This window comes from Macrobrachium rosenbergii, unplaced genomic scaffold, assembly GCF_040412425.1.
Source record: "Macrobrachium rosenbergii isolate ZJJX-2024 unplaced genomic scaffold, ASM4041242v1 282, whole genome shotgun sequence".
In the NCBI taxonomy this organism is placed as follows: Eukaryota; Metazoa; Arthropoda; class Malacostraca; order Decapoda; family Palaemonidae; genus Macrobrachium; species Macrobrachium rosenbergii.
In genome coordinates this window covers 3,264,748-3,282,424 of record NW_027100730.1, presented here as the reverse complement: position 1 = coordinate 3,282,424, position 17,677 = coordinate 3,264,748, and the positions used below count along the sequence as shown (strand labels likewise).

The 17,677-nt window shown below is 35.1% G+C and overlaps 1 protein-coding gene across 1 annotated transcript; it reads right to left on the bottom strand.

The window, feature by feature from the left end:
* Positions 1–465: 465 nt before the first annotated feature.
* LOC136838251 (uncharacterized) lies at positions 466–17,318 on the bottom strand. The gene is made up of 3 exons (XM_067103116.1): positions 17,270–17,318; positions 15,717–16,309; positions 466–573 (listed from the first exon to the last, which is right to left on the bottom strand). The coding sequence occupies exons 1-3, from the start codon at positions 17,316–17,318 to the stop codon at positions 466–468; spliced, it is 750 nt and encodes a 249-aa protein (XP_066959217.1).
* Positions 17,319–17,677: the final 359 nt, after the last annotated feature.

Genomic DNA, 17,677 nt, shown 5'->3' with positions numbered 1-17,677 from the left:
TCATTTTGAACAATATTATGTATAAAATATTTTGATGAAAGTCAAGTGACTTTCTTATCAAATTTGTGAGAATAACACGTCCCAGTACATCATTGTACCTTTGTAAGATCATGCCTATATCATTGTAGTACGTTATCATAATACAGAAATCAAAATAAAGCGACACCTCCCTTGAATTTCATTACTCCTACCTTTCGCATCACCTCATCCGCAAGGACACTGACAACCAAGAAGATAAAATGACTGTGTTTCAGGACTATCCTTGCACTAAACACACACACACACTGCTTCTATGAAAAAATATTCATTTTATCATTAGCTTCTCTACATCAGTGTATACCACGTAAAGCTCCTCCCTAAAGTTACAAACTTCCCAGATACCTGTTTAATTAAGCACACTTGATTCACACCCAAATTGGTTTGTTCTTATTAATCCTTCTGTTACCAGTAATTTGTCTTACTATCTCAACGTTCACTGCTAAGCTGAGAAATATTATGCCTATATCTAATCCTTACAGCCTCCTCTATCACCTTTATCTCTGTACAAAGACCAATATTCCTTTCACCCTTTTTCTGGGAACATTCCGATATTCAGACATTACTCATAAACACTGGCTAGAAACCCAGTCACACTTTGACCATATTATATCACTATCTTAACTAGGAGTTCAGTCAACTCTACATTGTCTTTTGATTTTTAACCCTGTCCCTTCCACAAACATTCTCGAACGTGCCCTAACACTTTCCGCTCTTGCGTCATTCCACACCATCTCTCTTCTGTGTTTCCCAAAAGCTCACTCCAGTCACTTCAGAGAACATCTTTTTATTTGTATCTTTCATTCTGATCTCCATGTTAATTAGCCTTTTTCTCTGCATTCAGTTATCTGTAAAATAGCTTCTTATTCATCAAAGCTTCTAGCATGGCATCTCTGTCTCTCTGTCTCTCTTTCCACCTGTGTGTATATATATATATATATATATATATATATATATATATATATATATATATATATATATATATATATATATATATATATATATATATATATATATATATATACATACACACATATATAAATATATATTAGCTGACCAACCCGACACTGCTAGGGAAAACTCTGAATGAAAACCAATGAACTCTATCTCTCTCTCCTCCCTAACAACCTTCTAACTCTCCCTCTCTCTCTCTCTCTCTCTCTCTCTCTCTCTCTCTCTCTCTCTCTCTCTCTCTCTCTCTCTCCTGTTAAGATAGTTTGACATTTTATTTTTCACCCCTGATCACCCCCACCTTCCTATCATGGCTGAACTTGGACTTAAAGGGCATCGGGCATGTCACCATTCATCTCGGCGACCTTGAAAACTATATTAGACACTAACATCTGTCGTTTTCAATTATTTCTACAAGTCACTCCCTTCCCACCCCTTTGGTACCATTAATGTCTTACTCCCTAGTATTCTTTTCCAGATAGTAAGTCATATGTATACCAAAATGAGGTATGATAAATTTGCAGAGTTTATTTAGTTACTAAGTCTATGGGCAGAACCATCCCTGTTTCACAGAAGCCCCTCCCACTCCCATACCCTTTGGTGCCCTTGGGTGCTAGTGATGTCTTGCCCCCACAGTGTTCATTTCCAGATCGTAAGTCATATGCATACCACACCTCACACATCTCGACTGTCGACCTAAACCGCGCAATGACTCCTCGCTGCTGGGAGAAAGGGCACTGGTGACTGGTACAATACATGTACATGCTCTACTGGGGTCTAAGCGATGACAGGCAAGGCAGCCGATCAAGACTAGTCTACCCCAAAGCCAAATCAAAGTCCTTCAAAAGAAGGCATCGTGCTTACCCCATACAAATAGGAAAACAAGAACATTAAAAGAAGAAGGATGCATACCAAGTTTAAATGAAATTGCACAATGTGTTTCAGAGTTACGCTGGAACATACACACACACACGCACGCACTCACGCACACACACACACATATATGCATACATTCATACATACATACATACATTTATATATACATATATGTAAATGTGTGTATATATATATATATATATATATATATATATATATATATATATATATATATATATATATATATATATATATATATATATATATAGAGAGAGAGAGAGAGAGAGAGAGAGAGAGAGAGAGAGAGAGAGAGAGAGAGAGAGAGAGAGAGATTAAATTTTATCAAATGAAGCTTGTTATATTTCATGAACTATACAACATTTCCCTGTTAAAAAGACCAGCCCGCGTCTCATCTAAGGCCACGAGTCTTTCATTTGTATCTAAATATTGGTTTTCGATTTTTATGACGTAACAAAAGGCAGTAGTATTTGATTTTCGTAACCTGATCTTTTGGGGGAACGAGCAGGGAAAATCTATTTCAACAATGTAGATTTTTAGGTAATGCACCTCCATGCAAAATAAAAATTTCACAATAAGTGGATAGAGGAATATAAACATTTAACAATTTGAATAAGGAAAATAACATTCCCAATAAGTTGATGGACAGATGTAGATAAATAACATACATACAAAGTAGGATATCTAATAAATAATACAAACCAATACGGTTTAAAAGATCCAAAAAGTAAACAAAAATTAAAGAGGAAAGGAAGCTGGAATGAGTATATATGCAGAATATGGGATTTGAATTCTAAATCTGGGGACTGCATGTTTTATATGCTATGGCAGAAACCAAGTCTTGGGAATATTGACTGTCTGACCATCACCTGACATAATTTGTTAGTTATAAATGATTTGTTTAACCAGACCTCTGAACTCTTTTAGGGTTCTTCTCGGGCTGGGAAAAGAAAGGGGGAAAGAGTACATAAAAAATTAAGTAGTTAACTAAATAAATAAATAAATAAATTCTTCTACAAATAGGGGAGAAAAAAAAAAAAAAAAAAAAAGGGGGAGATTATATTTTACTTATCAATTTAATTTTGTTTAGGAAGAGAATGATATTATTAATTGAAAAGTTATTACCTTCTGCTAGAATATCCTTTATTGATTTATTTTGTAAATAAGTCTTTCTTTCATGATGCCATCTGGGACAGTCAATCAAGATGTGTTTGATTGTTACTGGGATGTTACATCTTTCAAGTTATTGGGTTTGTGTGCGGAGTTGACATCAGATGACCATGTGTGAGTCTGGAGTGTCCAATTCTGAGTCTTGTTAAAATAACCTCATTGATTCTTTGCTTTTGGGTAGAAGAATGCCATTTTTAACTTCGTTCTTAATTTGTTTTAGTTTTGTTTTGTGGGGGTATATTTGTCCAATCATTTTGCCAATCCCTATAAATTAAGGGTTTAACTGATGCTAGCCAGTCTGATATGGGTGCTTTCATAGTAGTTGGGGGGATTGTACAAGCCAATTTTGCAGCTTTATCTGCTTTCTCATTACCCTCAATGCCTACATGGGCTGGGATCCAACAAATTTGAATTTGAAGGCCGTTTGTAATTAACTGATGTATTTCCCATTGTATATTTTGGACAAGGTGATTATTTGATTTAAATGATCCTATTGCTTCAATTGCACTTCTCGAGTCGCTCAATATGAGTGCTGAAGGAATTCCTTTTTGTTATAATCTTGAGAGCCAATTGTATGGCTGTTAATTCTGCTGTAAATACTGATGATATTAGAGGAAGGCCCATTTGGATAGTTTTATCACTTGAATAGGCTGATGAGCCCACTCCACCTTCATTTTTGGATCCATCTGTGTAGATTACGAAGGGATTACCCTTCCGTCTTATGTGTTCCATGGCATGTTGATGGTACATTTCTGTGTTGGACATATATTTCTTTGAAAGATATGATAAATATGTGCATAGTTTTCCCCTTTTTAGTGTCCATGGTGTGACCGGATTTATTTCTTGGGTAAATTTGGGTATCATGTTATGTAAATTCAATAGATGATTAGTTTTTTTAGTAAATGAGTTTTGATTTGGGTTATTATTTGTATTTTGATTGAGAAATTTATTTGATCCAGGAGATGTGCCTGCTTGAAGGGATAAACCTCTTCTTAAAGTAATTAGATCTCTGTAATATTTTAGAGGCAGCTGGCCTGCCTCTGCTAGCAATAGAGACAGTTGGAGATGAGCGGAAGGCTCCTGTACATATACGTACTCCTCGTGATGTAAAGCATCTAGAGATTTTTAAAGTTGTTTCTGAGGCAGTTGAATAAATTGGACAGCTATAATTTATAACTGATAGTACTGTTGCATTGTATAACATTAACATTGTGTCTCGTCCTGCACCCCATTTGGTGTGTGAGATTTTCTTTAATAAAGTAAGGGCTTTAGATCCTTTGGCTTTGATATATTTGACATGATCTTTCCAATTTAAATGTTGGTCAAAAATTATACCCAAATATTTAACACTATTGCACATGTTTATCTCTTCATTATAAAGATATAACTTAATGGTTTGTTGTTTCAACCATCTTTTGTCTTTGTAGAAGACAATGCCATTTGTTTTATTTACTGACAACTTGAAGCCTGCACGGAATTGGTCCAAGTGGTTATATTTTTGTTGCTATATTAAGTATTCTTTGAGCATGTCTCAAAGAATAACTTGAATAATAAATTACAAAATCATCCACATACAAACTATTTTGTACGCCCTCAGGCAGGTTCATAGTAATGTCATCTATTGCCAGGGCAAATAAGATGCAGCTCAAAACACTGCCTTGGGGGATACCCTCCTCTTGTACATAGCAATTTGAATATGTATTTTCTATGCGTACTTGAAATGTACGATTTGTTAGAAAATTATTGATAAATATTGGAAGGTGACCTCGAATACTGGACCTGTGGAGTTTGTGCATAATATTGTATCTCCATGTGGTATCATATGCTTTTTCTATATCAAAGAAAATAGCCACTGTCAACTTTTTCTTTTCAAATCCTTTTTTAATATGATCTTCTATTTGAGTTAACGGGTCTAGTGTAGATCTACCAGCTATTGATCCCGATTGGGTAGGTGATAAAATTGAGTGTTTTGTTATGACACTTGTTAATCTCAAACTAACCATTTTCTCCAACAGTTTGCACAAGCAACTTGTTAGAGATATTGGCCTATAATTAGTGGGGTTGCTAAGGTCTTTTCCTGGTTTACTGATGGGTATGATTATTGCATGTCTCCATTTAGTTGGGAAGACATGCGTTAGCCATATGCTATTATATAATTTTAATAAGAATTCTTTAGCTAGTGTGGCTAAATTCTGGATCATTTCAAAAGAAATCATATCATGCCCCGGAGCTGATGATCGACATGATTTTAGGGCAAAATTAAGTTCGTTCATATTGAATTCTTGGTTATAATCAAGGTCCTCATCAGTTTCAAAATTAAGTGTATGATTTATTTTTTGTGTTCTAATTCTTTTGAAGTGTTCATCTAAATTAGAATAAGCACTAATATCTTCTATATGTTTGGCTAATATATTTGAAATATCTTGTAGGTTATGATTTAGTTTGCCATTATATAATATTGGGCTTCTAGGTGGTCTTACATGTTTACCATTGATTTTACGGATTTTGTGCCATATTTCCTTAATTGAAGTATTTGGTGACAATTCCGATATATAATTTTTCCACGACTGAGCTTTTTCGAATATTATTGTTTTTCGAAATTTTGCATTATATTTATTGAAAAGTGGTTTAATGTGATCAATAGTTATACTTATAACTATTATCTTGTTTAGTTTGTTTATATTACAAGGACCTTTATTAAGGGTGTTTAATCTGGACTTTAGTCTACTCAAATTACGTGCCAGTGTGTGTTTGGTTCGATTTAAGAGAGATAAATTATTAGACCACCATGGAAGAGGGGATATATTAGGGGTTGAAGAAGTTTTGGGGATGCATTTATCTGCAGCACTGATTACAAAACTGGAAAAGAAATCATTTGTGACATTATTGTTTTGATTTAATGGGAAGGGAGGGATATTTCTAGTTTGTAAATTGTATTTATCCCAGTCAGCTTTCATTAAGTTATATTTTATAGGAAATGATTGTTTTTTGTTGTTCAAATAATTCAAAACAATTGGAAAGTGATCACTTGTATATGAATCGTCTAGGACATTCCAATCCAGTTTTTCAATTAATTCCAGTGAGCATAATGAAATATCTATTGAGGAGAAGGTTAAATGAGTTTTGAGAAGTACATTGGTGAATCACTTTCGTTCAGGCAATGTAAATTCTGAACATTTACGCAATTCTCAATGTTTGTCCCGGCCAAGTTACTAGCATGTGCGCTGTCCCACAATGGATTATGGGCATTAAAGTCGCCTACTATTAGTAGGGGGCCATTTACATTATTTAGTATTTGTGATAAATCACTAAAGTTTGAGTTAAAATTTGGCTGATTATATAGATTTATTATAGAGATAATTTGATTGTCTGGCATATGCAATTTGATTGCAGTTATTTGATATGACAGTGATGTAATATTTAGGGGTTCATAAGTTGAATCGTTATGAACATATATAGCTGTTCTAGCTTGCCATCCACTATTGGTGAGTGGCAAGCTAATTTATAGTTTCTAAAGTCCTTGGGAGTTGTACCAATATGCTGTAGACATATGCAAACAGGTTTATGTTCCTTTAGTATTCTCTGGATTTCACCTAGCCGAAGCCGAGTAGAAAATCCATTCATGTTCCACTGAATTATTTTATTGGTCATTGTTTGGGGATTGGCGTTAGATTTTGTAAGTTAATTGATGATTTAGCTACATCCCGTAAAATTTTAAGGGAGTTTGTGTTGCTTTGTGGTTTCTTTGCAGCTAGGTTTGATTGCTGAATATTTGATGCATTGATCGGTTCTTCTTCATATTTCCTTATTAGGAAATCTATTTGAGTTTTGATCATGTTTTTCTTTAGTTTTAAGGATTCTGAGCATAGTTCGCCATCTTGATGGAATGTTAAAGGGCATTTTCGGAACCTAGTAAAGTTATTTATGAAATTTCGGGTTATATTTTCATTTTTGTTAGGTAAACGATTGTACGTAATGATAAAACACTCTTGACATCCGCAAGATAAATCATGTTCCGAGTGTTGAAGGAATGGTTCTAATCTCTGGGTCCCATCTATGCTCCCATTACTGGATGTTGTAATATTTTTGTGAGGAATTTCTGGTATAGGCATACTGGATCTCCGATGTGCTGGTACAAAATTTTGATTTGAATTTTTAGGTTTATTATTATTACTATTCTTTGGTCTTGTTGAGGTTGATTTGATGTGGTTGTAATTTGATTAATTTTATGGGTTTTTGGTTCTTCAGTGGGATGTTTAACTGAAAGTTTCTGCATTGATTTCGGTGATGAGAGTGCAGAAGGGTTAGTTGATTTATCCATATTTGGGGAATCGTTATTTATATTTGTCTTGGATTGTGGAACATTATTGATTTCCACTTGTGATGCAGTTAATGTAATCTGTTTCTGATTAATGGGTGAGACTGGGATTTTGCTAGATCGATCTATGAATGGAATGTTAGGTTTTTTTTCCTTAGGGAGTTCTATCAATTACTTTCCTTTTTTATTATGGTTATGTTTGTCAATTAAGTTTTCTGTGGATGATGTTAATGCATTATGAGTTTCCAGATCTGGATTATTAACCTCTGTTGATTTTTCCATATCATTGGAATTCGTTTCTGAACGATTAACTTCGCTTGTTACTGGGGAGGCCTGTTGCAACTGTACTCTTGGGCTTTTATGAATAGTAGAGGAGGGGGAGAGGTGTGTCATGTCTATTCTGTGTTGAGATTCTTTATGTTTATTATGAGTTGTTACAATATTTGAATATGAATGGAGTTTTGCTGGGTCATTGATTCCTCTCACCTTCAGTTCGAGTTTGGCTTCGTTAACGGGCATACCAGTTCTGTCCATTAACATTTGTAATTCTGTATAATATTGATAAAATATACAGTCTTTAGATTTAGCATGATGATTTAATTTGCAATTTACACATTTGAAGCTTTTGCATTTCCAATTTGTTGTGTGGTTTTCAGAACATACAGCGCATATAGCGTTATTTCTACATCTTTTGGTTGAATGGCCATATTTTTGACAGTTAGAGCATTGGAGAGGTTTAGGGACAAAGGGGCGAACTCTCTATTCAGTCCCAGAATTTTTATTTTTCGTGGTAGTTCCCGGTTTGTAAATTTTATTTTGACTATTTTAATATGTTTACTTGCATCCCTTCTACTTGGGACAGCATATAATTCCAAGTCATGTATGTTATTGTATCTTAGTTTAAGGAGTCAATTAAGATTTGTTTTGATGGTAGCTCTTTTTCATCATTGTCTGGGAGCATTACTGTGCCTTGTGTATAATTAAGTGTTTCATGGCTGGTTACTGTTACTTTTATTTCATTTATGTTGGTTATTTGTAGAAAGGTTGTTGATTGGGCTTTGGTTGTTGTTTGTATTAGCCATTCATTGTTTTTGATATGCCTACATTCCATGTCTTGTGTGGGGTGTATATTTAATAATCTGTTCTCTAAAATGGCTGGTGAGATCTGTTTTTCTGCTTTTAATATTAAAAATCTGGACCAATTGTCTGGTCCAAAAATATGTTCAAAATGAACTAGTGTTGGATTTAGTCGATAGTTATTTCTTTTAATTTTTCCACATTCATCGGTGATGAGCTGTCTTGTGTTGATGGGGTTTTAGGGGATTACTTGTTTCTATTTTAGAGTTATTGTCCTTAATGTATGGTTCCAGTGTTACAATACTGGAGTTTACCAATTTGTTATTATTTGTTTCTTTTCTTTTTACTTTCTAGACTCTTCGAGTCTTTAGTGATTGATATTTTACTTGGAACAGGATGTTCCGTTGTAGCATTTCTATCTATGTTAAGGAGATTCGGGAGTGACGTTCCATTAGTCATCGACTGTGCCAGAATTTTACCATCATGGAGTCCAGGGGTACTAATATCTTCAAGACTACTTTGCATAAAAGATATATATATAAAAAAAAAAAAATTAATAAATCTTGAAAAGATATCATTGGCTTTTTATGAAGTTGGATGTTCCACTAATGGCACAAGTGGGAACTGACTCCCAAATGTCCGCGTCCCTACCCTACCCCAAAAGGGGGATGGCACATCATGATTAGTATGGCCCAAGTGTAAGCAAAACCCGCTTGCTAGGATTGAGTGTATTGTAATAATACAGTCATCCCCATCCTAATCACAATATGGGCTAACCGGACAGAAAGCCGAGAGTCCTATTCCAAGAACCAGGCCCCTGGAATCCGTGGTCCAGCTCCACAGAATAGTTCCGCCTGAAAAACCAGGTCCGAACATTATCAGGTAGTTGATGGTTCTACCACAGTTCCCACTATTTAGCTTCAGATTCAACTTCACTCCATGCCATGATATGTTTTCCTATTTATTAATTTTGGTAATTTTGAAAAAAAGTGGAAAAATCCACGAAATTATTCCTAAAGCGTATTTATATATATGTGGGACACTTGGGATCAAACTTAGGGAAAATAGATCCCTAGGTTCGAGAGCCCCCTCACCACGTCAAGGTGGTCCCAATTTGAGGGGGATCACCTGACATAAAACGGCCAAATGTGTCACCACTGTTGGCTCAACAACCCCGAGTAACCGACCCGTAACTCCAGTTAATAAAATGTAACATTAAATCATCCTTAAAATAAAAAGTTTTCCTATCAAAAATTATTTTTTTACTCTTCACATGAGGGCTGATAGAATATTCTTTATTCCTCTAAAACTCTAATTATTGTTGCAAGGTGTTTTAATGACAAAAAGGTAGATTAGTACTAAATCGAAAATATATATATTTTTTCTTCATAGCCAAGCCAAGTCAAACTGGCAATAAAATTCTACACCGGTGGAACTGTTTTTCCGTTCTCGTTCCCCTGAAAGATCAGGTTACAGAAATCAAACACTTCTGACTTTTGTTATGAGATAAAAACCGAAATAAAATTTTTATATGGAAATCCAAGATTCGTAAACCTTAATAAGAAGTAGGCTGGCCTTTTTATCAGGGAACTGCTGCAAAAAGTCGTTAAATATATAGTATATGGTAATATATATATATATATATATATATATATATATATATATATATATATATATATATACAACATATGTATGTGCATAAATGTCTTTATTATATATATGCATCTCTCTCTCTCTCTCCATATATATATATATATATATATATATATATATATATATATATATATATATATATATATATATATATATATATATATTCGAAATAACTGATGACTTCTTTCTATTGCTATGCCTAATTGATAAGATGTTTATTACATGAATTTTTCATTTCTTTGTAAAATTTTCTGCCTAAGACAGTATGATATCTTCGAGAGAGAGAGAGAGAGAGAGAGAGAGAGAGAGAGAGAGAGAGAGAGAGAGAGAGAGAGAGAGAGAGAGAGAGAGAGAGGGGGGGGGGTTCACAGATGAATTTATGAAAATGCTTACAATCACAACGCCCTGATTCAAGATTAGAAACTGGAAGAACTAGAACAGGTAATAATTGATCTCACACTCGAGTGGAACCATTCATTTGATAGTCAGAATACTGTATGCTTTCTTTGAGATACTTAGCTTTGTATCTGGCATCTTGAATAAAAAATAAAAAAAAATTAATTTCATAACTAGTTCTACTGAGATGAGAATTATTCCTCACATGTTCATTATATGTTGGTACTGTAAGCTGTTAACTGAAAAGTAAATTGTCTGATGTAATAAACAATAATTTTATTTTTATTAAATATTCACTTATCCGCTAAATACATCTTCATTTTTTACTGGTTAAATCCGAAACACATTAGGTAATAAACGTCAAAGAAGAAGGATTCCACTGATATACATGCCACCCTGTTACCACTGTCATCTTCTCCCCAAAAAATTTAATGAAGCCGCCAAGACAATTGTCCACGCTTCCTTTCATCAAAGACCAGGGAGAGGAAACTTTTGTGAAACGATAATAAAACAGCAGAGACCATTTCCTCCTTTGGAGATGAAATTGTCACCGATGATTTTACTGAACCTCTTTCTTCGGGCCTTACAGAGATCAAGGCCAGCTTCGGCTGTGGACCTTGTTGAGATCAGGGCTTCACTTTTACCCTCTTTCTTATTTCCCGTTTTATGTTTAATTTGGAATTTCATTTTAGATGCATTTAAAAGCGTTTGACAGGTTAGGTTCATTCTATTCAGTTATTAGAAATTTTTCTTAGGTCTAAGAGCTGAAATGAGTAATGAAATTTGAGATTACGGAAAAGTCGTCGTCTGCAACTTCTGTACTTCCAGTTATGTAAAGCACAGGAGCTTGGGTATAGGGGAGAAAATCCTGAATAATGAACAAATGTACCATTTAATCTAAATTCAAAATCCGGAAAGCCTTGATAATGTAATTATTAACCGGGCCTCTCTCTCTCTCTCTCTCTCTCTCTCTCTCTCTCTGTTATGTAGTAGTAGATTCATGATCTTTCATTAAACCTGAAAATCAGTAATCACACCACAAGTATCACATCCACAAAGATCGCATGAACGAGTTCAAAACCAAAACGGTCGATTCCTTCTGTTATCATTAACTTTAGTGTCTATCTCTCCGACGTCAACTTTTATGGTAAAATAAAAAACGAGACGACTTCCATAAATGATTGTACGTATATGAAACATTTATTCAAAGTTTTTTGTCAGTATAATCCGATTAACACATCTAGCTATAGTGACAATTAATGAGGAAATCTGACAAATTTCCTCCCTTTTGTCAAAATGAAATCCCCCAAGTTGTGAAAAGTGCAAACTTATGCCATCTATTGGGCCTCAGGACCAGCATATTCAGCTGGCTTCTTTCCTCAGTCAGTTGAAGGCTCTCTCTCTTTTCCTATCATCCTCATACCAGAAATTACCGGAGTTGTTTTCCTACCAGAAGTCAGGTAATTTTCAGGAAAGATAACTGTATTTAAGTAACTGGTAATTTCTACTAGATGCATCTAAAAACGAAGTTTTGTTCATTTTAACATATGATTTTAAGGATATGTTTTGCAACATGATATATCTTAGGTAGTGTAGGCTTGAAGAAAAAGGAGAGAAAAGCAATAAAAAATAAAAGTATACTAATTCCTAAAAGAGGCAAGAAACCTGTACATTCGTTATCTATATAATAACACATTTCAGCATTTACTCAGTAAAGAGAATTGCTCGAAAAGTGTAAATTCCTCTCACCAAGAAACTTAGCTGAATGTATTTTTCCTTAGGCTAAAATCTCAGAGCGTGGAGGTGCAGGTATAAACTGAGAGACTGAGAGGTGGTTATCAGAGCTTTATTTCAAGATAAATTATAATGTAGATCAATGAACCACGGTTCGTAAATATTGTTCATGAGTATTGTTAATAAAACGTAACGATAATCGATTCTTTTCACCAGTGAGTGGGAGTGTAATTCAGTGCCTTCTGTATTCACCTTCAGAGTTCTTCGTCTGCTTTTTATCATTTCAGCAAGCTTCTCGTAGGAGAGAAAATTTTTTCTCTTTTACTTGACTGCCAAATATTTGTCATATAATTATTTGAAATGATCCGATTGATGTTTCATGAACTAATATTTGGAAAATACTTTTTCGAAAAGCTCCATTGTTTTCGTCATAATCCTGGTAGCTGTAAAGTATTCTATTGGTCTTCTTGGTAAGCCTTTCAAAGAAAAAAAATTAACGAAAAATAACATATTTCGGTTATACTTCTTCAGAATTCAGAAAGAGACTTATTTTCATATCAGGCGCAATGTAACAAATCGTCGGTGTGCATCTTAATTTATTGCCAATTCTTAACCTTTTTTTTTGCAAATTGTCTGAATACACAGGGTATTATACAAATTATTATGAAGGATTCTTTTCATTGAAATTGCTGAATTCTTGTGATGATGAGAGATCATCAAAAATAGGTTTGAGAAAACTGCGCTTTTTAGACAGTTACCAGCAGACTCAATATTTTATTTCGAGATAATACACATACAGTACACTCACACCCAAAGAAAAACGAAAATATACTCTTTCCTGGCACGAAATATTTGTACTTTTCATCCATAACGAGTGACTCTCATCAAAATATTACTTATATGACTGAAGAGTTTCTCTCTCTCTCTCTCTCTCTCTCTCTCTCTCTCTCTCTCTCTCTCTCTCTCTCTCTCTCTCTCTCTCGTCTCTGTTTTCCCTCTTTTGCCCATATAGCAGGAAATAACGTATGTTAGCTGAGTACTTCGGTCATTTTTATCTTTTGTTAAAGGGACTAACATGGGAGAAATTTGATGCCTTATTGGTTTCTCCTTACAGAAAGGATATTGATCAATCGTCTATCAAGAGATTTCGTTTATTTTTCTCCCTAAACAGTCTTGTATTAGGGAAAACATTTTTAAAAGGTAAATAACATCTCATTTTCAGGGAGGCTGCTTCTTATTCTAGTACACATCAGTCCATTTATATAGTGACGACGATTATTGTGATAGATAAATGGTCAGGCAATCACAAGGAGAGAGAGAGAGAGAGAGAGAGAGAGAGAGAGAGAGAGAGAGAGAGAGAGAGAGAGAGAGAGAGAGAGAGAGAGAGAGAGAATTTAAAATTAATGCGAAGCTGTTCAGGAGTAAGGTTTTATCTTGATTGTTTGCGTACTTAGAATTCTCGTGGTAATCACATTAATGACTGTGCACCATCTACGATATCCTAGTTTCATTTTCTTGTGAAAGCTTCCAGAAAGTTAAAAGACTGCATTAGCAGGAAGATTGTGCATTACATCGTATTTCCTTCATCTTTATAATCCACCGCAAACTGTTTCTGTGGGAGTTTGAAAGAAATACATTCGTATACCCAACGATAGAGCCATTTTGAAGCACAAGTTATTGCAAAAGCACCATCAACGAAACGAAGAAATTACGCAAACGCTCAAATTCAGTACGCTTATTTTATAAACGAGCTGTTAGCATGGTCTAATAAATTGATTCACTTACATGTGAAACCCAGAAACCTAATGCAACCAATGTGAGTTGACATTTCCATAAAGTGTGTACACCTCACATTGTATTCAAAATAACACTCGGGGGGCAAACGTATGTCTCATTACCTGTTGGGCTGTTTCACAAAAGCAGAGTGGAATACTTCGGAATAGTGCTAAATAATCCTCTCTCTCTCGTACAACTGAAATTATTGGGCGCTAACATTTTATTCCGGAAATGTCTACCGTTTGTTTAATGGAACTTAATGGCCAAACAAATAGGCCATCTATTGAATCCCTGTGAGCGGATATGGGACATGAGTCTAACAGGGATTTTCCTCACATTTCCACCTTTCTACCCTCTACTTGAAGGGCTAAATGGTTTATGCGATAAACACTTTTGCAACGGGTTCAAAGAATATCAAATTCGTTGGTGTTCTGTTCATTATTATACCGAGTGATTCCCTAGTCTTACATTAAATAGGAATACTTCATTTACAGAACACGCACTCTCACGCAGAGAGAGATTGATTGATTGATTTGTTTATTAAATCTGGTGTCATAACATCTAGGTTATTGACGCCGAAACAAATTTAAATATAAAAATTAAGTTTAAAATAAATTTCATATAAAAATATCTAAAAGTTATGTATAAAAAAAAATTCCATATAAAAATATCTAAAAGGTATGCATATAAATATTTGAATAAAAAGAAATACGTTTAAAATAAATTTCATATAAAAGTATCTAAATGATACGTATATAAATAAATTTCTTCAAATATTCTATATACAAGCTAAATTTTCTTCAGAAGGCCCGTCTCCAACATAAAAGTATACAATTGCTGAGTGTTACAATCCTTTCCAAGGATTGCAGCAAGATTAAAATTATCAACTTCATCTCGTCCCCAAGACAGGAACCTTTGTCTCAAATTCCTAAGTGTGGGACATTCAACCAACAAATGTCCCACACTCAGGGTACAGCACAGTCTTCACAAATTGGAGGATTCTCACGGGACATCAGAACCCATGCGTGAGTCTTGGATGTCCAATCCTCAACCTGCATAGCATTGTCTCCTGTCTCCTTGGCATATGGGGATATGACCAAGGAGACACAGATGATGCAATACTACGCATTTTTCTATTTGTTAAAATATTCTCCCACTGGGACTGCCAACGCTTTTTTATTGTTTGTCCTACTACAGGACATACATCCCATGGTAGTAGGCATCTTGTGGGTTCTGGAGAGTTGACCGCTGATTTCGCTAGTTGGTCTGCTTTTTCGTTCCCATCCACCCCAACATGGGAAGGCACCCAACAGAACTTAACTTCTTTCTCTCTTCTTTTCAATAAAAACAACCATTCTAAAACTTCTAAAATCAGGGGGTTTAAAGGATTAAAAGATTCCAGTGCCTAAAGTACACTTTTTGAATCACTATATATAATAAAATTGTTTCCATTATGAATTAAAATCGCCTTTAAAGCTTTTAAAATTGCATTTATCTCGGCAGTAAAAATTGAGGCAACGGATGATAACCTTCCACTCCTCTCTATATCAGGGAAGGCTACACCAAAGCCGACGCCAGCATCAGACTTTGAGCCATCCGTGAAGACTGGTGTGTAGGTGCCATGTTCCATCGAATGTTCTAAAAATATTGACCGCATGGCCTCACATGACAATTCTGACTTAGTGAATTTAAAATACTTGCAGAATTCTACCTCTGGAAATTTCCAGGGAGGAATAACAGAATACTTTACTAGTAGAATCTTCACCCTAGGCATATTTAATTCCCTGAGAATCAAGTTTACTCTAAAAGCAAACGGATGCGGTTGCTTGGGATGATTTTCATAATAATGCCAATGCCTTTCCCTTCTCATACATATGCTGGTCAAAGACTTAGGTAGCCTCTGGAATCTATACCAGCTCCGAACCAGCAGACGCTTGTAATGAAGATCCAGTGGCACCTCACCAGCATCTACCAACATGCTCTCAATGGGAGATGATTTAAATGCTCCTGTACACAACCGTACCCCACCATGATGAATCGAGTTGAGCATTTTAAGGCTATTGGGCTTTGCAGACGTGTAAACTTCGCATCCATACGTTAATTTTGAAAAGACCAGGGCTTTATACAATCTCAACATCTGAGTTCTGTCTGCACCCCACACAGTATGAGACAGAACTTTCAGCAAATTCATCGCTTTCAAGCATTTGGTCTTAATATACTTCAGATTTGGGATCCAGGTCAGCTTACTATCGAAAATCAACCCAAGGAACCTCGTTTCACCTACACATGGAATTCTTTGCCTATGAATAAATAGTATGTGTCAAATCAGGATAAATTAATTTGTTTTGCGACAAAAGTCATTTACCGTTTTACTTTAGAAAATTTAAAACCATTAACCTCAGCCCACTTCACTATATTGTTGATGCAGAGCTGAAGGCGACGTTCAGCCACTGCCATTTTGAAGCTCTCAAAGGAGATTGAAAGGTCGTCAACAAAAAGTTGTTTTATGGACCATTAGCATCTGAGGGAATTATTTTGGATTAACCATTATTGATTGCCAAGGCAAACAATCTTAGCTTAAAACACTCCTTTGGTATTCCTTCTTCTTGACTGAATACTTCTGACATTGTTGCTCCAACCAGGACCTGAAATAGCCTATTTTTAATAAAAGCCTTATTGAAGAGGGACAAATTGCCTCTCAGGTTACATTCATGAAGGATCCTCAAAATGCCATATCTCATGTTGTATCATAAGGGACCTCCAAATCAAAGAAGACCGTGATGTGTGCATATTGAAGCTCACATTGTGAAGGTCTCAGAAGCTTATATTGAAGACTCCATTCGAGTAGAACATCAGTTTGGAGTGCAAGGAAGCCACACTGTGCTGGGGACAGATATTTACCCCGTTCTAAGTACCACATCAAGCGTGTGTTTACCATTTTTTCCATGATCTTGCACAAACATGATGATAGTGCAATTGGACGATAATTTTCTACTTTAAACGAGTCTTTTCCAGGTTTGCATAGTCTGGCTTAATTTTAACATCTCCCAGATCTTAGGGAAGATATGCTCCCTGATTTAAATTCTGTTAATGTAGGCTCAATATGAATTGTTTGGTATTTTCAAGGGTTTGTTTAATCATATTACGTTTTTATTTTCAGTTTCCAGGAGCCTTGATTCCATTACATTTATTTAGGGCCGATAGAAATTGTGGACTTAAACGGATCATTTGTATTTTAAGAGACTTGTGTATGTTTTAAAATAACAATAAATAGATCTGGATCAGGATGAAATCCTCTTATGACAAAGTGCATCGATTATCGTTTTACTAGCAACATTAGCAAAATTTAAAACCATTAACCTCAGCCCACTAACTGGGGTATTGTCGACCTCAGCTGAAGGCGATCTTGATAACTGCCAGGTTGAACAAAGGAGATTGTAAAGGTCGTCAACAATCATTTTTTTATCTCTTCCAAACTAGTGTTTAGAAACCCAATTGATTGAAGCAAACAATGATTGTAAAACACTTCCTTCTGGTACTCCTCCTTCTTGACTTTTTGATTTTGATAATTGAAAACCAGGAGAAATTGCCTATTTTTAATAAAAGCCTTTAAAAAAAGTGGCAAATTTTCCTCTCAGGTTACATTTATGAAGACCTCAAAGTTGCCATATC

What these genes read in the sequence shown, in the direction of transcription:
- LOC136838251 (XM_067103116.1), bottom strand. Translation starts at nt 17,318, where the DNA reads ATGCACTTTGTCATAAGAGGATTTCATCCTGATCCAGATCTATTTATT. An exon ending in TGATCCAGATCTATTTATTG is followed by an intron (nt 16,310 to 17,269) that starts TTATTTTAAAAC and finishes TACTATTTATTC; the next exon opens with ATAGGCAAAGAATTCCATGT. An exon ending in CTCCCTGGAAATTTCCAGAG is followed by an intron (nt 574 to 15,716) that starts GTAGAATTCTGC and finishes GAATGTTCCCAG; the next exon opens with AAAAAGGGTGAAAGGAATAT.